This window comes from Hylobates moloch, unplaced genomic scaffold (assembly GCF_009828535.3).
Source record: "Hylobates moloch isolate HMO894 unplaced genomic scaffold, HMol_V3 SCAFFOLD_4, whole genome shotgun sequence".
Taxonomy (NCBI): Eukaryota; Metazoa; Chordata; class Mammalia; order Primates; family Hylobatidae; genus Hylobates; species Hylobates moloch.
Genome location: NW_026652279.1, coordinates 50,679,990 through 50,701,270, shown reverse-complemented (window position 1 = coordinate 50,701,270; position 21,281 = coordinate 50,679,990). Strand labels below are relative to the sequence as shown.

The following is a 21,281-nucleotide window of genomic DNA, read 5'->3' as shown; positions in this document are numbered from 1 at the left end:
ATTTTCATTACCTTCTTTGAGTGTTTTTTTCCATCACTTTGCTCTCATGCCTTTTGTTTTTTGCTTCTCTCAGTTGTCTAGATTATTACCTCCTAGCTAGCCACACCATATATTCAACCCACTCTGGAAATAAACTATTTTAAAATACTAAAATTCCCCTGAATTCATTTTCTCCTTTCCATCTGCTTTATCACTTTATTTCATCCATGAATGAAAGTTCAGACCTTCATTCACTCTGCTCCTTATAACAAGTTTTTTTTTACTAAACTCCTACTTATAATTCTCCCAAATCCCCCGGCAATATATCCGTCTTCACATTTTTCTCTGACTTTTCCAGCAAATCTAATCTTGTCATTCCCCTACTCAAAATTCATTTGTTCTTATGTTCAACGAGATAAAATCCAAAGTCCCTTACAAGGTACAAACAATCCCTACCTACCCATCTAACTTCATTTTTACCTTATCTCCCAATTCCCCTTTGTGTGGTACTCTCTAGCAGCACAGGCATGCTTGTGGGTTACAGAACACATCATACTTGGTCATGCCTCTGTAGCTTTCCATCTATCATTCTCCTATTCCCTCTGCTGCTTTTCCTCCATCCATATGTAAAATTTCTAGATATTCTTTAGGACTGTTCAAACATTATCTGTGCTGTGAAGGATTCCCAGTCTCTTTTAGGCAGACCTGAGAGTCCTCCTCTGCTCTCTCACATACTATACATCCCTCCAATGTTTGCAAGAATATTGTTATTACTATTTGGAGTCAGGACTTGGGGTTTTCTATGTCCAGTACCTAACACAGACTCCAGTACATAGTAGTTTAATCATCTTTATTAAAGCTACCTACCCTATTATTTAATCTACCTACCATAATGATACAGTATAGCTCTTCTTTCTGCCTGCATATCAGTTTCTCAAACTGTATTTTTTGGAACACCAGCACCTCTACAGGAGTTGCATACTATGAATAGAGTTAAGCTTTAGATAGTTATGTAAAATGTAAGTTTGTTTTCATTGTAAGTTTAAGAGAAAAGTCCAAATAATCTTTTCTCAAATAATTTTTAAAATTTCATTTGTTTGTATTGATACATAATAGATGTACATATTTTGGGGGGGATACATGTGACAACACATTCATGTAATTTGTAAAGATAAAATCAGTATAATTGGGATATCCATCTCCTTAAATATTTGTTTTTTCTTTCTGCTAGAAACAGTTGAACTATTCTCTTCTAGCTATTTTGAAATATATAATAGATTATAGTAAACTATAGTCACCCTAGTGACCTATCAAACACAAGGTCTTCTTTCTTCTATCAAATTGTATATTCCTTTTGTTTTTAATTTCATAATAATTCTCAAGTGCTAAGTTCGTAAAAAAAATCACCTAAACCATCTAAAAATGAGAAATTTATGTTTGTTTTACCATGACCTGGATGAGGAGCAACAACAAAAATACATAGCATATGTATATATTGCTGAAATGACAACATAATTACCTCCAAATTTACTTATTTCCAACCCATCTCTGCTAACCTGGATTACGGCCAATGAAAGAATAAATTTTGTTCATTTGCCTTGTTTTTATTTACATTAATTGATGAAGTTATGTTGGCTCTGTGATTTTAGGCAGTTCAACTTAGAAAAAAGTAACTGTTACAAGGGAAGATTTTGGGAAATAGTCACTGAAAAATAAGTTGAGGTCCAGTCAGGAACACAGAAACTATACTATGTAACCAAGGGAATATTATGAAAATGTTATACAGGGATGGGGGGATGGTTCTCCAGATCAAAAAGGGAAGCACTGTGGTGACCTAGAGATATAAGCTGTGGGAAGCTGTTACTACCCTTAGAGCTAGGAGGACAAGGGGGAAGGGTTGTGTTATTAGAACTCAGAAGTTTAGAGGAGCCATCCTCCTCCTTAGCTGGGGCTTGGACCTCTGAGAAGTAGAAACAGCCTAGCTGGGGCTGGTACTTTTGAGGAGTCAATGAGGACTCTGGGACTTAGAGTGTAAAAGAAGTGGGAGGCTGGAATCAGCTGCTAAAGACAGGATGACAGGTTTTTAATGCTGAGGTGATGCTGATAGCAAGAAGCAAATGGAAAGGAACAAGTCCCTTTTCTCTTACTCCAGGAGTCTACATTTCCTCCAGTGACCTCTGTTGATAGAACCTGTCAGGAAGCCAGTTGGTAAAAGAGATACACAGTTTGCAGAGTCCTAGCACCAGCCTTACAAAACCAGGGCAGAACTATGAATACAGAGTGGAGAGATAATAGTTTAATGAACAGCACTAATAACAATTATATCAAGAGTGTTAAGCAATGGTCAGAGTAACCACCTTCCAGCTTAAAAAAACTATACATGATCAATCCTATGTTCAAGTCGTTAAAGAAGTAGAAACCTCTACTGAATGAGACATGCACTTGAATATGCTATGTCATAATAATCATTTAATCATCCAGTTTGGAATCTATATGGCAGACATTATTCTAGGTACTTGGGGTTTTTGTTTTGTTTTGTTCTGGTTTTGGTTTTTTTGGGGGGACAGGGTCTTTCTCCAGCTGCCTAGGCTAGAGTACAGGGATGCGATCTTGGCTCACTGCAGCCTCGACCTCCTGGGCTCAGGTGATTCTCCCACCTCAGCCTCCAAAGTAGCTAGGACTACAGGAGCATGTCGCCACACCCGGCTAATTTCTTTTTTGTATTTATTGTAGAGAGGAGGTTTTGCTATTGATATAGTTTGGCTGTGTCCCCACCCAAATCTCATCTTTAATTGTAGCTCCCACAATTCCCACGTGTTGCGGAAGGGACCCAGTGGAAGGCAATCAAATCATGGGGGCAGATCTTTCCTGTGCTGTTCTCCTGATAGTGAATAAGTCTCATGAGATCTGATGGTTTTATAAAGGAGAGTTTTCCTGGACATGTTCTCTTGCCTGCCACCACGTAAGATGTGACTTTTCCCCTCCTAGCCTTCCTCCATGATTAAGGCCTCCCAAGCCATGTGGAACTGTGAGTCAATTAAACCTCTTTCCTTTATAAATTACACAATCTCAAGTATGTCTTTATTAGCAGCATGAGAACAGACTAACACAGCCATGTTGCCAGGCTTGTCCTGAACTCCTGGACCCAAGCAATCTGCCAGCCTTGGCCTCCCAAAGTGGTGGGATTTCAGGCAGGAGGCACTGTGCCTGGCCTACTTGAGTTTTAACAGTGAAAATATAGATACTTGCTTGCCCTCGTGGAATGTTCATTCTAGTGAAAGGGAACAGACAGTAAATTAGAGACATGTCAGATGGTAAGGGCAATGGAGAAAATAAAGCAAGTTGAGGGCATAGGGATTAGGGTGGGGGCAGCTCTTTCATATCATGTGGTCCTGGAGACCCTCAATGATAAAGTTAAATTTTATCAAAGATTCAAAGGAAATAGGAGGGAGAAAGTCATATGAGCATACAGAGAAGATCTCTTCAGTAAGAAAGACTTGCATTTAATAAGAGTAAGGTTGGTGAACGTTTTGCAAGTGGATGGACTTTTCTGTGGTTTTGCAGTTTGTTTTTTATTATTTGCATAATTCTCTTTACAAAAACTGTGATCCTAACTGGGTAACATAAGCTTATTATCAAATATAGTACAAAGTTCAAATATTCTACAAAATATCGTTCACCTCTTCTACTAAAGGAAAAGCTATGCTTCCTCACACAGCAGGTTATAAAAAATTTGCTGATGTTAAGAAGAATTAGCTGAAGTATATAATGTCTTACCTCTCCTATAAAATACCTCCTTTGTTTCAGAGTCAGCTATGAAATTCTAATAATAGTCTCAAAGCTTTCACTTGGATTATTTGAGTAAATGTAAAATGCCCAGCACTGTACATAATTACTTCTTTGTTAAGATGTCAACCTTTGTTTTTTAGTTAAGAGTTAATGAACCTTGATAATTGGCAAACAATCTTTGAGCCGAAAGTAGGATGGACGCCATCAGTACTCTTAACCCAAAACAATGAAACTATTGTTGGCATTAGGATTATGTTGCTTTCTGTTCAGATGATTTTTTTCTGAAAAAAAAAATGCATGTATACTTTGTTATTCAATAGTGTCAGAAATATTAATGTTAGCTATAATTAAGTATTCCTTAAACAGTTTGTTACTCAAACAATAAATGTGAACTTATCTATAAAGTTAGAAGACTAAAAATGGCATAGAACGCACTAATACTCTCATGCTAAAGGTTTTTAAAAAATTAATAGTACTTCTGCCCTTGAAAAACATGAGTTGTATATGTAATGTAAAATCTTTTTCTGTGGCCAGTAAAAATTTCCAACAGGAAAGCTTGGGGTGAGTATTTCTAAAATTCATTCATCTGAGGAGAATGTAATTTAAGATTGGACACTTTTATTATAGAAAGTAGAAATTTGACTTATCTTACTTTTTAACTTAAAGAATAATCTTGACAGGTCAATGGTGTCCACTGGAAGGCAAGAACTTGGTTCTGGCAGGAAAACCATCACTGGGCACTTAACCTCTGTGCCTAGGTTCTTGTAGCTGTCAAGCAGATAATAATAATTGCTACCTTCCGTGGGAAGTGAGCTTGTGCTTTGACATCTTTAGGTGAAGATGCTGTATAAACACAAATTATTATTATTAGAATATAATACATATATGCACATAAAACACCAGCATGGTGCTCTTTTAATGCCTATATAACATCTATAAATAATGCTCATCCATGCTCTCTCTTCACTTTAGGTCAGAGAAGATCATAGCAGACCACTATTCAATTTCTATAAGTATGGAGGAAATATATTTGTTAAAGCTCCATGTCATCTTTTTGAGATGAACTAAACCTGCTAATTCCTTATGGTCTCTGTAGCAATTGCCTGATGGCCCCCACCCAAGTTAAGCCTTTGGTATTTTTTGAAATGTTGGCTAAATTACTTTTCTTGGAGATGTGGAGCCATCAGGGAAAACCTGCGGGAATGAAATTGGCTAGTGATATTAAAATTTTGGTTGTTTAACATTTAACTGAGTCTCAACAACGTGTTAAAGTGCTATCTAAACAGATAATTAGCTAGTGGCTGCGCAGTGGGCTGTCTAAATTTAGCAGTTAAATTAGGTTTAGGGAATGCGAATATAGGAAAAGAAATTTTCTCAAGGGAAATGGTGGTGTCAGCACAGCTGAGGAATGTCACAATAGCTACATTTTGTCAATTATGATCATCATCAGGGGATCTCCCAGAGCGATGCAGGACAAGGTTTATTCATAAGTGCATCTTGAGGATAGGTGATAGAAAGCCTTGGCTGCAGGAGACAAGCTTACAGGGGACCACAGAGGCAGACAGGCACAGGGAGGGACGGAAGAGGAAAGGACTGGAGGGAAAAAGGCACTAGACCAAGCGCTGGGAGACTGGAAAGGAGGCAGAAGTTAAGAAAGAAAAAAGAGGTGGGCAGGGTGACGAATGGCTTGTAGCCTTGGAGGTGAGTAAAGCCTTGTAATCCAGCGGGCGGAAGGTGGGAAGACCCTATTGACTGAAAGCCGAGGACAGCGTGGTCTTGGCCGCAAGCATGCATTAGTTTAGCTGCGACAGGCTAATTTCTGGGCGGCTGATCCTTGTTCAGCTTTCCTGTTACTGGAACACATTTATGGCTACCTCGTGGAGATCACAGGACCTACATAACATTAATAGCATCAGGCCTGAGGACTGGTGTCCTCTGCCTTCAATTCGCCCCCTACGCCGGACAGTCCAAATTGTCCACCCTCCTACTCCCCCCGCGGAACCGATGTGGCAGTGGCTCCAAGGTCAAGTCGCCGGTACTGTGAGAGGCGGGAGGATGGAGAGGGCAGGGCGGGCAGCCACCTGGGGTAAGCGAGGGTCATGGTGGACCACAGACGCTCTTCTTATACGGGCAAATGTTTAATACTTCCCGAGGTCGCTTCTCTGCGATCAAAGGAAAACAGGCAAGAAAATAAAACTACACATACGAACATGCAAATGAAACAAAACCAAAGACAAACACCAACGCACTCGTTGGGGGAAATCCATGGCCTCCTGTTGCCAGTCGCCCGGCGCGGAAAGTGGACAGCCCAGCGGCCAGTGAGAAGCAAGAGCAAGAAAGCAAACCTTCTGAGACCCCTCTCCTCGCCCAGCTCCGCCGACCGTTCTACAAAGCCGCCCTCCCAAAGAGCAGGAAAAACGCCTGTGCAAACGTGCCTTGGCGAGCGGGGGATAAGTGGGCTGGGAAAAAGGGAGGGATTCGGAGAGCACAGCTGTCCCGGGGAACAGGAAGGAGGAGAAAGTCTCCCTTCAGTCCCCCGCGCCCCAGCGAGGAGGAAGATTACTAGTCCAGCAGGCTGCGTCCAGCTTCCTACACAGGAACCTTTAGCATGGGCAACGGAAGGGCAGCCCCCTCCTGGCTTCTCCTCCCTAACCTCCTCGTCCCAGGTCCCCGCCACAGGGAGAGCGCCGCCCGGGAGAGGCGAAGGCCGAGCGTGTTGGTCCAGCAGTCCTCGCCTCAGTCGGCGCCGGGGCCTCAGTGGACCCGCGAGGGGTGGAGTGGGCGAGACCATTGGAAAGGCAGGGAAGGGGGGGGAAACCAGGCAGGAACGAGGGGCGGGGCCGACTAACCTATTCCAGATTTTCCTGTCCTTTTTAAATCTCTGCTTTGGGAGAAACCCCGTTATCAAAGTGGATGAAAAGAGTATTTTTTTTTTTTTGAAAGGGGAGGAGCATGTGTAGGAGGGCGGGGTGGGAGGAGACAGGGCTTGCGCCCGGGGATCAGACGGGAGCTGGAGTTGCGCGGGGAGGGCGGGCGAGTCGGGCGCCAGCTCTGAGGGTCGGTTTCTTTTCCCCCTCTCGCGTGGGGCGGGGTGGTGCGTTCCGAGTTCCCAGGAGTTCGAGGCGGGCGGGTGCCGGGGGGAGGGGAGTGGGGGCGGCGGCGGCGGGCGGCTCCCGCCTCAGCCTCGGCAGTGGCGTCGGCGACGGCGGTGTCGAGGCAGCCGCCAGCGCTCGCCCGAGTGTCAGCCGGCAGCGACGGCGCTAGAGCTGGGAGCTGGGGACAGGCGCGCCGGACCTTCCACAGCCTCCGCCCAGAGCCTGAGGCGCCGGGGCCGGGGGAGCCGGGGGGCGGGCGGGCGAGCGGGCCGGGGGGGAGGGTGGGGGATGGCGCGGACCCCGCGGCCGTCCCCGCTGTGTCCTGGAGGCGGCAAAGCACAACTTTCCTCCGCTTCTCTCCTCGGAGCCGGGATCCTGCTGCAGCCCCCGACGCCACCTCTGCTGCTGCTGCTCTTCCCGCTGCTGCTCTTCTCCAGGCTCTGTGGTAGGTGAACCTCGGCGGCCGGCGTGGGCTGAGGGAGCCGCCACTGAGGGTGCGGGCGCCGCGGCTGGCTCCGCCAGCCGTTCTCCAGGGCAGCTAGGCGGTTGGCTGTGCGAGCGAGTGCCGAGGACTTTGGCTGGAAACTTTTCGCCGCGCTCGGGGCGAGGCCCTGGAAGGGCCGGGCCAGCGAATGCTGCGCCGGCGGCCCGCTCCCCTCCCCCGCGGCCGCGCGGGTCGCTGTGCGGATGGCCGAGGGTTGGCGATGGTGCTTCGTGCGCCGAACTCCGGGTTTGCTCCGGGGACCGTTACTTCCTCGCTCATTCCCTGGGAACCCTCGTGGGTTAAGGTGCCGGGATGTACGTTTGCCGCTTTCTTTTTTTCCCGGTGAAACTTGAGCTGTGAGCCCAGAAACCCTGGGGACCGGAGCCCGATGGAATGAAGCCTCCGGGTCCACTTCTCATGGCCTTCCACCCTGGAGAAGGCACCATTTTAGCCCACCCAGCCGCAGAATCCCCTACAGCTAGTTTTCTTCCGTCTTGTGCCCCCTCCCCCGGCTCTGCCCTGGCAGCTTCTGGATCTCTCTAGATTGACCCTCGTCCCTGCCTTCCAGCTTGTGGGACGTCTCTCACACTGCCCGTGCTTATTTTACCAACCCCCCGGAACAAGATTTACGCGTTAAATACCTGATTTCATGGACTGTGTGCCCCGGCTGTTCTAACCAAAACAGTCACGCGCCTGTTTCCCATCTCTTCCCTCGTGTTATGTTACTGTTTTCCTGTCATATTTGGGAGTTAGTCTCTGAGTTTTGTTCCCAGGTATGCCAGACTAGAAGCCTGCTTATTAAGGATCGTGCTAAAAAAAAAAAAAAAAAAAAGTCTGCCTCATGCAAGAGAATGGGAGGCAGTGATTTGGGAAAATAAGGACACCAGTCTTTGGTGGGAGGAGGAGTATCAGAACACTGCGAGACCTTATTTATTTGAGGGCTCTTGGTAAGAAAAGTAGAGGGGCAGAACTTAAGCTTGCTCAAAGATTGGTTTTCAGTATTTCATAAAACCGTAAACTGAAGTTTTACTAGTATTTTTTAAAAGGAGAGATGTGTGCAAATTTCTTGGATAGTGTGATTTAGGAGGAGGAGAATCCTGTTACACGGTAGGTGAGTCAGGTAGTTGGTTATGAGGGAAGCAAAGTTTGCATGATGGGATTGAGTGTCTCTTCTGGGCTGAGAATTTCCACTAACAGTTTACCACCACGTTTCCAGCACTGTAATGAAATCTGATTTACACAGAGTATAGTATGATAAATGGAATGTTAGTAATTGTACGCTGTTTCTGTATGCCGACTCCCCAGATACTTGGTTCCAAGGCAAAGTTCTTAATGCTATATACCTTTTTAAATTGATGCCGGTCTAGATTGAATTTGTGTGCTGTTCTATTCCATGAAGGAGAATTGGGGATGTTGCTTACAGTTGAGTGAGAGGACAGTTGGAGGGGACCTTACCAGTTTACTATCCTGACTTTGTTTATGTTAAGGACTGAGAATATACCTCCACAGAGGCAGATCTAGTTAGGCAAAGCTCTGTGGAAGACTGAAGCCAGGTAATATGCATAGCTGATGCAGGAATTATTTACATGATAATTTCTTAGTGGTTGTGAAAATGAATTGTTGATTACTTTTTGAAGGAACACATTGGGTTTCACATGGAAGAAGAAAACAGTTTTTAAAAATCTCAACGTAGCATTGGAAGGACTTGATTTTTAATTCCGAGCTTAAAAACTTAAGCAGTGTAGGCAAATGGACTGTGTTTTAGAGCAGGTGTAGTGTTTAGAGTCAACTCTTCTTGTTATAGAGGTAGACACTAGTTTTGTATTCCTGTGTGCTACTCATTTAAACAGCTTCCTTTTTTGGCTTATAGTGTTATAACACCCCAATTTGTGAACCGTTATGACGAGTTTTTTCCATCAACCTTTATTTTGGAATTAAGTCTTTGAATAGGGCGCAGTTGTTGTGACTTATGGAAGCTTAGTGGTATGGAAGCAAAATTTTCTTCAAGTAAGCTGTTAGTCTAACAAGTTGTTGATTTAACTACTGTTTTAGTTAATAGAGTTGTAATGACATTCATAGTACTGCTTACATGGTTTGGCATGTAGTTAATATTTGCGTGGAGCCAGTTTTAGAGTTGAAAAGATTTTTAAGCTTTAAAAAGATGACTGTAGCTGATGATCTGTTGATGAGAATGCTTTACTTATTTTTATGACATATAGATTTTTCCTTTTGCTGCTATTTTTGATATTTTGATATGTTTGATATATAGCGTGGCCTTAACTTTATCGTGTTAATTTAACTGTTAAAAATATCCATCAAAACTGGTGGACCTGATATTCTGAAGGCTATAAAAATGTTTATATAAGACTTGCTGGCTGTCTGTTTTGGGGGTGTGCATTATCTTATTTGGAGAACTGAACTTTTAAAATGAGAGTTTTACAGGTAGTCAAATTGCCAGATTTTTTTTTTGTTTTTAAGCCTTAGAAATTCCTAGGTATAAGTGTCAAGGGGACTGGGCTTACATCATCATCTGACTTGATAAACGTCATTTAATTATGAAATTCTAAGTTTATGATGGCAATAATCATTCATAGATGGTTAGATTTATCTCACCTTTACTTCTCACAGTTTGTTTTTGGGACATAGAGAATATTATCATGGGTATGGTAATGATGAATAACAAGATAGACTGACCTTTGTAAGGTCCCATTTGGCTCTGGGATTCTATGCCTCTTTCCATTTTCAGCAAGGCTTCATCTTAAGATGGATGTTTAAAAGAGCACAGAAAAGAAGATCTGATATGATATGGAACTTCTAAAAGCACTTTGACTACTCGATAGGCACTTGGGAACATAACACACGCATAAGACAGAGTCCTGGCTTCAAGATGCTTATAACTTCGGATTCGACCTAAAGGAAACATGATTGTAAAACAGTTTGGTGTTTGTGAGGTATTTTGATTTGCCCAGAAATGGGACACGTACCCCACTAGGTAAAGACTTATGAATGTGCAGTGAAAAAAACAGTCACTTTAAAAAAATCATTTGGGTCAGATCATATTGAGATGTCTTCTTCCTTCCTTCCCTGCCCTTCCCTCCCTTCCTCCCTTTCTCTTTCTCTCTCTAGCTGTAAATCATTGGCAGGTTATTTAACTTTGGAAACTTGAAGTTTCTCTTGTTTTAAAAAGAGATAACATTACTACCTTGCTGATAAAGATCTTGTGAGAATTAAATGGCAGAATAGAATAAAACACTTAGGAGAGTGCATGAAATATAGTAGAACTCAAACGTTAGCATTTATTATATTGCACAACATAAACTAACCAGGCTGGTATTGGTGATTCTTAAATTCTACACCGATGTGCTGAATAATTGAGTTTTCAAATTGACTTGCTGTATTTGTACTTTACATCTATATATTGAGTCTTAGCCCAGTGATCTTCAAATATTTGTTTAATTTACTTTATATAAATATACAGATGATGAGTGTTCAGAATATTAGAATATAGTCAAAATAATTCAGTTGTATAATTGTATGGAAACTAGTTGACTATTCCCTTAATGATGTCCACTACATTTTAAGATTTGGCAGTTCCATAAGGTCACTTAGAATGTTAGTGATTATGCTGAAGATAGGAATTGGAAAAGGGATTCACAGTTTGCTTCTGCTTTAAGTTACTGATGGTATCAGTTGAGGTCTATAGTACATATTGCCTGCATGAGTCTGTCTGCATCCTAAACAGATATTTTTGGAAAGTAACCCAAATTTAGAAGCAAGCAGAAAGATCAAATCTTCCTTTCTTGCAGTTATCTACAACATCAGAAATAAGAATTGGAAAAGCTGGGCAATTGTGTGTATTATATGTATTTACCTTGTTTATGTCTCATACTTAACATCTATTTACAATTTAGTAATTTGGCAATTCTGATGTATGTTTTGTATGTGTATAGTTAAGGGATAAAACTTATGGGTTATTGTTAATTACTTGAAAATTATTGAAGGGAAGCTGGTTATGAAAATCCTTGTTAAAAGAGAGCATTTTGACATTCTGTAACTTAACCCTTAAAAATTAGTGAGTAAATAATACATTGCTATAACATATTCTGTAATCTATGAAAATCTTCATAAAAATTGACAAGCACTACATGGTTTGCAGTAGATGAGACAGTTAATAATTACTATTAATATGTAAATGTAGGTTAAAAATCAAATAACCGTTAAGTCAATAATGAAACTTTAAAGACAATTTTGTGTACCGTGCACAAAGATCCAAAAATCTGAGCACCATTAATCTGTCATAGGCTTGATTACTTCATGTACTTTTGTCTAAAATGGTCTTTAAATTGTTGAATCTATATTCTTTACTGAATTTTATAAAATTTATGCTTTTTATTTATTAGAATAAACTCTGATATAGTTTAATCATTTATTTAAAATCTGATGTGAGGCCAGGCACAGTGGCTCATGCCTGTAATCCCAGCACTTTCGGAGGCTGATCACTTCAGGGTGGATCACTTTGGGTCAAGAGTTTGAGACCAGCCTGGCCAACATGGCGAAACCCCATCTTTACCAAAAATACAAAAATTAGCTGGGCATGGTGGCAGGAGCCTGTAATCCCAGCTACTCGGGAGGCTGAGGCAGGCTAATTGCTTGAACCCCAGGGGGAGGAGGCTGCAGTGAACTGTGACTGCACCATTGTACTCCAGCCTGGGTGACAGAGCAAGACTCCCATCTCAAAATAAAAAAAAAATCTGAAACTTTATTAAGGGTAGCTTCAAGGTTTTTTCCTAAAAGAGTTACTAATTATAATGTAACTTATCAATTACAAATTTTTAATGAGGCCTGCCTCCTATGAGTCTAGATATAGCCATATTACAGGTACTATAGTTATTTTAGAAAGGATATTATATACTTGTATTTTGAATTTTACTTGTTTTCTTTAGTATAGCATCCAGCAGATTGTTTTTCTTGCAAGACTACTGACTGCCCACCATTCATTCTGCTAAATAAGATGAGTAGGGAAGACCTGTTGCATTGTGAGTAGATACTCATAAACTGAAATGTGAGTCATGTGTAAAAAACTTTGGTTTCAACTTTAATGGGTAAAAAAAAAAAAAAAAAAAAAGATCAAACTTGTTCTTACTTTAAATAGGTTGGCTGTGGGACCCAGTAGAGGCCCTTTAGGCTCTCAGCCCAGGTTTTCTCATAAGAAATAAAATAACAGAAAAAGGGAGTGGGGCTGTAAATAGCTATTCTCAAATAGCCAGAGCCTGCAAAGAGAGGACGTGTGAGTTAAAATCATAGTTACTAGGGAATCTTTTTTGACGCAATGTGGCCAGGCCCCACTATGGACTTACTAGATCAACAATTTTTGTAAGACAGGTGAGGTGTGGAGTCCAGGGATTGGGACATTGGTATTTTGAAAGACAACATCAGATAATTCTTTCTTCTCTTGACAAGTGCTATTTATTATAGCATTTTCTTTTATGATTTGACCAAATATTATCAATCTTCTGAAAGAAATGTGCTTCACTGTTTTGTTCACTATTTGTATTCCCATGTGCTTGGCATGTAGTAGGCACTCATATTTATTTCAAGAGTTTGATGGCGAAATCAAGGTTAGTCCAAACCAGCACGTTTTAATAGAAATTTAATGCAAGCCATGTAATCTCAAGTTTTCTTGAAGCCACATTTAAAAAGCAAAAAAGAAATAGGTGAAATTAATCTTATTTTATTTAACACAGTGTAACCAAAATATCATTTCAGCATGCAATTGTTATTAAAAATTGAGATATTTTACATTTTCTTTCATAATAATTTTTTGAAATCCAGTAGATATATTATACTTATAGATCATTTCAGTTTGGACTAGCCACATTTAATGCACTTCGTAGTCAACTGTGATGTTCCTGGTGGCCACCAGTTTGGATAGTTCAGGTCCGAATCTTTAATTGTCTCTAAAGTGGATTATGCCCTTTTGTGGTCTTTACCCATAAGGCCTAGAATGACATTGCTCTTCCTACCTAATCAAATTCTGAAGGGCTTGGTTTAAGATTGACTTTCTCCAGGAAGGCTTCCCTCACCACTTCTTGCATACAGTGAGCATGCAATTCTGCTTTCATTTTTTTCATGCTTTCAGGTTTAGAACAGTCTTTGTTAAAGTGTTTCTGTGAAACACTAGTCTCAGAAGGTAGGTTTTTGGAAGAAAAAGTACCATGGTTTAATACATTTGGGAATAGGAAAAGCTAATGATATACCCCCTCATGGAAAGTTACAATGTGAATTAATTTGTTAATGGTCTAAGAAATTCTTCAGTAAAATATCCCGTTTAACAAACTAAACAAATTCTTGGGTGTAATATATATTATGTTGCAGAAGCTATGTTATGCAGAACACACTATAGGAATATATTCTTAAAGAGATTTGTACTCTTGATGATTAGAAAAGGTTGATAGACTTAAAGATGTTACTTGAGATAGTTCTCCACTGATTTTTCCTTTTTAAAAAATTCTTTTTTCTCTCTTGAGTTCTATTTCCCATTGCCTCACCCATTTTGAATTTGAGATGTTTGCAGAATTGACTTTCTATGAGAATAGTAGTCTTCTGCTTTGTTATTTCAAAATCAGCTGTATATTATTTACCTGTTTAGCTTAAGCAGCTTCTATGAGATGTATCGTACTTTATATATGACACATCTGACTCTGGAACTCAGTTTTATGAATGAAGTGGGTAAATTTAAAATAGTCTATTTTGTAATGGAAGTATGCTAATATGAAACTATGCAGGGCTAGGACTCCAACTAAGTGTCTGAGAACATTATATATAATGTCAAGCGTGTGCTTGACTCTTCTGTTGCTTCAATTCAGAAGAAAAAAAATTAATGAAATGCTAGTATTGGTAAACTGTAGTAAAATCAGTTTAATATAGTAACTATGTGAATTATTCATGATAGACATGATTGCTATTACTGAAAATCTTAGGCCCTAGTTTTTGAAGATTATTAATAAGATTTCTAATTTAGTTGTAGCTAGATTCTTAAAGTGCTCAGCAATTATGGTGGCTATTTTGAAACTGTGCATTGCTTATCAAGCTTGTTTTTCATGTAAAAGGATCTGGGCATTGATATATTTTCATTATATTTGTAGTTAATAGTAAAAATGTTTAAATGTCCTTTCATTATAGACTCAGATTCCCTACTAATTTGATTTAGAGATAATCATTCATGGCTATACATTTAATTTAATACTAAGCCTGACAATAAACTGCCTAGTTTTTAAAACCTGCTTAGAGATACCCTACCTACTTTATTTTAAATGCGAAATAAAAAAGTCCTTCTCTATTGCTTTAATTTTTTGGAGGAGAATCAAGTGAAAGAAGGCATATAGCTAACAGTTCTATACTTCTTTAAGGCACAGGGCTAAAACATGATAGCAGCATTTCTCACTAAATCATAAGCCTGCTTATGTTAATGGCTACTGCAGTCACTCTAAAACTCTGCATTTCTGCTTGTTAAATTTAAAGGAAGTAAAAAATTACTGCCAACATGATCTTTGAGAAACATGCAAATAATACAGTTGTATTTAATGTCAACTTTTATAGTAGTTTCCCCATTCCTATAAACACTTCTGAGGTTATATGATTATCTTGATGCAGTTTTTCTGCCTAGTGCATATTAAAAGCACAGTGAATTTCAATATTGAAATAATAGTAAGGGAATTTCTGTTCTTTTTCAAGGTGTTGCATTGTTTATTGTTGTATACTAGTACAGTGCCAAAGGATTTATAATTTTTTTTCTTTTAAACTGGTATAGACCCTACAGTTGACTGATTTTGAATAACAAAAAGGCATATCAAGTTTAGAATTAGTAATACTAATTAGCAGGAAATAAGACTATCTAGATTATTGACATTCTTTTCTGTACTTAAGAAAATAAAATTAAGAAATTATGTTTGCAGTTTTCAATGAGAAAAGATTTTCAACTTCTGGATTCTTAAAGTACTCAGCAATTATGGTGGCTATTTTGAAACTACATTGTTTATCAAGCTTGTTTTTCATGTAAAAGGATCTGGGCATTGGTATATTTTCATTATATTTATAATTAATAGTAAAAATGTTTAAATATATAAGTAGCTGGTGAAATTTGTATTTGGCATCCCCCAAAGCCCCTTTTCCTTCAGAAGCTTTAATCCTGACAGCATCTCTTGAAATATAAAACACATTTGAAGTTCTCCAGGAAAAATACATGGTTTTCTTTGAGGATACTACTGTTGCTTTGCTGCCCTCTACAGTCAATTAAAATAGTCACTCTAGATTTTTCTCCCTTCATGTACTTAGAATACTTTTTCCATGACCTGTGTATGAGCTTTATATTTCAGGAATGGGTTAAGTAATATTTACTGTTACAGAAGTAAAGTTTAGTCACAGTTGATCTATATCTGTCATGCAAAAAAAAAAAGACTTAAGAGATTTGAGCAAGGGATAAATTGGGGACTATTGAGCAACAACCATGTGCTAGGGAGTATAAAGGATACTACGGTGGAATGAGGCATGTTGGCCCTCTAAAGCTTATGAACTCATTAGTACGATTAATGGCATGCTTATATATAAAATGACATTTGTAACAACATGCCAAGTGATATAATATAGTTTACAAAAATATTAGTAAGGGCTGGAAGAATTAAAAATGAGACTTTTGAGCTATGTCTTCAAGAGTTCAGACAGATAAAACGGTGGTTTTAAACATATTTAAAACAAAGCAGGCTGGGTGCGGTGGCTCACGCCTGTAATCCCTGAGAGGCTGAGGCAGGAGGATTGTTTGAGCCCATTTCTTTGAGACCAGCCTGGGCAACATAGTGAGACCTCGTCTCTACCAAAAAATAAATAAATAAATAAATAGGCCAGGCATGGTGGAGTCCACCTGTAGTAGCAACTACTCAGGAGGCTAAGGTGGGAGGATTGCTTGAGCCCGGAAGGTTGAGGCTGTAGTGAGCTAAGATTTTGCCTCAGCATTCCATCCTGGACAACAGGGCAAGACTGTCTCACCATAAAAACAAAAAACAAAACAAAACAACAAAAAAAAACCACAACCCTCCAAAGCATCTGTTATGTAGAAAGGACTCTGCTAGGCTCCTTGGAGTCTTTGCCCTTAAGAAATGTAAAACTTAATTGTCAGGAGATTGGAATGAAAGATGTCTTTCTCTCTCTGTGTGTGTGTGTGTGTGTGTGTGTGTGTATTAACCCAGTTACTTCTCTGCCTGTTTCCTTCCCCTGTTAAATTGGCTAAATACTTTCTTCACAGAATTGCTGTGAAATTAAATTGCAATAAAGTGCTATGTAAATACAACAAACAATACAGTGAACAAAAATGACTTGTCTTATGTTAGAAATTTAAACAAAGTATTGTCGGATTATAGAAAGAGGACCAATTTAGGGATGGAAGAAGACTTAGAGGAGCTAATTTTCTAGCTGAATCTTGAAGGAATAGCTTAGATTTCCATTTGTGAGGGAAGGTCAATGAAAAAGAGGGCATTCCAACTTAAAAAGACTACTGAGATGAGGACTCTAGAAGGAATTAGTGTTCCCATGTGACTCAAGCATGAACTTTATGGAGGGAAGTCATGGATTTTTAAATACTTTGCTGAGGAGATTAGACTGTGGTAGCCACTGAGGAGCTTTTGAAGGCAGGTAACTGTTGAGTCCATCCATGACTTGATAGATTGTATAGCTCTGGCGGAAATGTAAAAAATATATTGGAGCTATGACAGACAAGTGAAGGTGACAACCATTGTGATGTTCCATGGAAAGAGAGGATTACAGAGATAAATGGCAATTTTGCAAAGGGATTTGAAGGGAGGCTTGGATCTGAGAAGTAGATGATATGGTGTTTGGATATCATTGTGGGTGAGGAAGGAGGAGTTAGATACGAACCAACTTGGAATAACTAGGAAAGGATGATGAGAGGATTGATTAATCAATCCAATAAGGTTTCACATGCATTTGTGGTGCACTTTTGAGCTGTAGCTGGAAATTTGTGAGAGGTGGGGATAGGAGGGTGAGGTACGAGGAGTAGGAGGTAGGTTGTGAAACTGGGAATTATCAGGATTGAGGTATTTGCATTGGATGAGCTGTTTCAGAGAGAGAAGGGAACACAGGCAGAAGAGAGAGAGGGAGAGAAGAAACAGAAAAGTGGAGAGAGGGAAGGGAATAGTGGATGGGGCCAGAAATTTTTTTTCGATTGAGGTATTTTGATTGGATAAGCTATCAGAGGGAGGGAGAGAGGAGAAAAATAATGGTAAAGGAAAAATCTTAGTTGATAAATGAATACATTTAGTAGAGGTAAGGGCATTCGTGACTCAGTAATTTTAGTAAAAGTGGTTAGGAGAAAAATGTCACATCTTAAAGCAGAGGTCTCCAACTTTTTTGGCACCAAGGACCGGTTTTGTGGAAGACAGTTTTCCCATGGACTGGGGTTAGGGGCAGTGGATGGTTTTGGGATGATTGAAGTGCATTACATTTATTGTGTAGTTTATTTCTATTATTATTCGATTGTAATATATAATGAAATAATTATACAATTCACCATAACGTAGAATCAGGGGGAGCCCAGAGCTTGTTTTCCTGCAACTAGACAGTCCCGTCTGGGGGTGATGGGAGATAGTGACAGATCATCAGGCGTTAGATTCTCTTAAGGAGTGCACAACATAGATCCCTCACATGTGCAGTTCTCAGTAGGGTTCGTGCTCCTATGAGAATCTAATACTGCTGCTGATCTGATAGGAGGCAGAGCTCAGGTGGTAATACAAGCGATGGGGAGCAGTTGTAAATACAGATGAGAGATGGGGAGTGGCTGGTAAATACAGATGAAGCTTCACTTGCTTGCCCACCACTCACTTTCTGCTGTGCAGTCCAGTTCCTGACAGGTCAGACTCGTACGGGGGTTGGAGACCCCCGTCTTAAAGGATTAAGAAATGACGGGATAGTGAAGAAGGAGAGTAGGGACATCTTTTGGGAAAGAAAGAAAAGAGAAAAAAGAGTAATTTGTGAGGGAAGAAGACTATGTCAGTTGTTATGGACTGAAAGTTTGTGTTCCCCTTCTCCCCCAAATCCATATGTTGAGCTCCCAACCCTCAATATGATGGTATTGGGGGCATAGGGCCTTTGGGAAGTAATTAGGTTTAGATGAAGTCAGGAGGGTAGAGCCTCATGATGTGATTAGTGTCCTTATAAGAAGAGGAAGACACTAGAGCTGTTTCGGTCCATCATGCAAGGATGTAGCAGAAAAGCAGGCATCTGCATGCCCCGAAGAGGGCTATCACCAGGAACCTGATAATGCTGGCACCCTTGTCTCAGACTTTCATGCTCCAGAGCTGTAACAAAGACTGTAAGCCAGCTAGTCTATGGTATTTTGTTACAGCAGCCCAAGCCAAGACATCAGTCAAGGTTTTATTCACAAACATCAGAAACTTGACCCCATGGTTAAAAGACAGTTTTTTGAAAGATATTGGATGCTTCAGGCATGGAAATCAAGAACTGAAAGAAGGTAGGCATCTAGAACTATATCCAGAACCATAGCTAAGATAGTATATTGTGGGCAGTTTGTCAAGGTCATTACCTGCTCTCTCCTGGACACTGGATATTATGGCCTTGCCTCTGACACTGGCATTGCTGCTCATAGAAACTGGATGTTGTTGTTGCCATAGCCCAAGAAAATATATTGTCCACAAGTGTCCACTATAGAAAGTTGAAAAACTTTTTTAAAAAAATTTAATTTATATGATGAGACTTCTGTGTCTTTGGGAGAGAAGCAGGAGAAGCTCATTGATATGGCAAGGTCCAGGAAAAGCGATAAGTGGAAACATTAAAAACACAGATGAGAGACACTAGTATTAGAAATGGAAGACACTTCTTTCTACTAGGTAGGGAAGAGAAAATGATAGGCGAAGATGTTGAGACACTTCTAGGTGTGAGAGAGGGAAGTTACAAAAAGGTTTTGTTCTTTAGCGATTTAAGTGATAAACTTTTAGAATGAGTGTGGAGTGATATTGGGACTTAGGATAGAACCTGTAGTGAAAAATGGAATAAGACATCAACTAAGAATGAATGAAATGAGTCAGTATTGAAGGCATGAATTGGCATAACATGAACTTGTGAAACGTGAAAATTGGTGTGGAGGCAGTAGTAAATTTATGTTGTGTGGATGTTAATATTTAATTGAGCACTAGGTCTACCAGAGACTATTCTAGGTACTGTGAAAGACGAGCCGATAAAGAACAAAATGTGTTCTGGGAACCACTTGTGTTTATGTGTGGAAAGAAGTAGAATAGAGTCAGACTGAGTGCTTTTTGAATGTGATGTGATAGGGTGTCTGAAAGTTTGAGAACAGGGGTGATATAAGGAAGGTAGGATTTAAGAAATACAGATATTATTGAGGCCTAAAGTAGGGTTGTAATGGTAGAAATGGAAGGGAAAGTTTTAGAAACAAGATAATTAAAAGGTAAAATAATACCTCTTAATAATTCTAGGATATAAGAAATGGAGGAAAATCAGTGGAGTTTTCAGACAGATGGGAAAATATTGTAAAGGTTATTGAATGGAAGATTGATGTAGGAATTAGATGTTGCATACATGGAAGTGTGGGCTGCCATAACAAAATACCACAAACTGGGTGGCTTAAAACAGCATAAATTTATTCTCTCACAGTTCTGGAGCCTGGAAGTCTGAAATCAAGGTGTAAGCAAGGCCATGTTTCCTTTGAAACTCTGGATAGAATCCTTCCTTTCTTCTTCTGCCTAGTTTCTGGTTGTGGCTGTCTCTCTTTAGTGTTTCTTGGCCTGCTGCTGCATTACTACAATCTCTGATCTGTTGTCACATGACATTTTCCCTGTATGTCTCACTAGGACAAAAGTCATATCGGATTAAGGGCTACCCCACTCAAGTATGACCACATCTTAATTTACATCTTAAATACATCTGTGGACACTATTTCCAAATAAGTTCACATTCACAGACATTAGAGGTGAGGGCTTCAACACACAATTCAGCCTGTAATACAGGGATGATGATTTTTGTTTTGACTGTGTAAGCTGTGAGATTTTAGGCTTGGTTAAAGTCAAAGTGCCAGTTAAATGCAGCATTTGAGGATGTGAGGTATGAGGTGGTTTGAATGAAACTTGAGAGAGACTCATTAAATACTAAAACTTTTAAATTGACATATACATCAGAAAAATACATACATAAATGTGGAGTTGGATGAACTGTTAAAATGTGAGGATATTCCTGAAACCATTTTCCTGGTCAAAAAATAAAACATTACCAGACTCCAGAAGTCCTTCTCATACTCCTCAGTCACAAATCCTTTTCTCTCAACCACAATTCTGACTTCTAGCACCACACATTAGTTTTTCCTGTTTTTGAACTTTGTAATACTTCTTTGCTTACACTGTGAGATTCATCCATGTTGTTGCATGTAGCAGTATTTTTTTTTTTTTTTTTACCACTGCACAGTATTTTGTTCCATGACTGTTCCATAATTTATCAGTTTTAATGTTGGACAGACATTTGGGTTATTTTCACTTTGAGGCTTTTATGAATGGTACTGCTGTGAACATCATTGTGCCTGTTTCTGGTGGTGGTATTGCTGGTTCATATTATGCATATTTTTGTTGGAATAATTTTCCAAAGTGCTTATAACAATTCATACTCCCACCAATAATGTTTGAGAGTTGCAATTGGTCTACATTCTCACCAGTCCTTTGTAATATCAGTATTTTTCTTTTAACCATTCTGGTCAGCATGTAATGGTGATTGTGATTTTAATTTGTAATTCCTTAATGATTGAGATTAAGATTGTGGGCCATTTGAATATCCTCTTTTGTGAAGTGCCTGTTCATTCTTTTTCCTTTTTATTCAGTTAGGTTGTCTTTCATCTTTTTATG

General features: G+C 39.7%; 2 protein-coding genes across 14 annotated transcripts in view; one reads left to right on the top strand and one right to left on the bottom strand.

Moving 5' to 3' along the window:
* The window catches only part of LOC116466972 (uncharacterized), a 176,628-nt gene extending 172,123 nt beyond the window's left edge, over positions 1-4,505 (bottom strand). For all 5 annotated transcript variants that reach the window (XM_058437533.1, XM_058437535.1, XM_058437532.1 and 2 more), the window contains exon 1: positions 4,421-4,505. The gene's annotated coding sequence lies outside the window, so the exon portion shown is untranslated. The remainder of the gene's footprint in view (positions 1-4,420) is intronic.
* Positions 4,506-5,233: 728 nt separating this feature from the next.
* Positions 5,234-21,281, top strand: part of NECTIN3 (nectin cell adhesion molecule 3) — a 130,309-nt gene continuing 114,261 nt past the window's right edge. For 3 of the 9 annotated variants that reach the window (XR_009213136.1, XM_058437529.1, XM_032150214.2), the window contains exon 1: positions 6,918-7,308. Coding sequence is in view for 7 of the 9 variants with exons in the window: in XM_058437529.1 (XP_058293512.1) it covers positions 7,152-7,308 (157 nt within the window). In the remaining 2 variants the exon portion in view is untranslated. Of the gene's footprint in view, positions 5,470-6,917; positions 7,309-7,550; positions 7,662-12,343; positions 12,384-21,281 lie in introns of those variants that run through there. The other 6 variants (XR_009213135.1, XM_032150213.2, XM_058437531.1 and 3 more) reach the window with 5 other exon arrangements.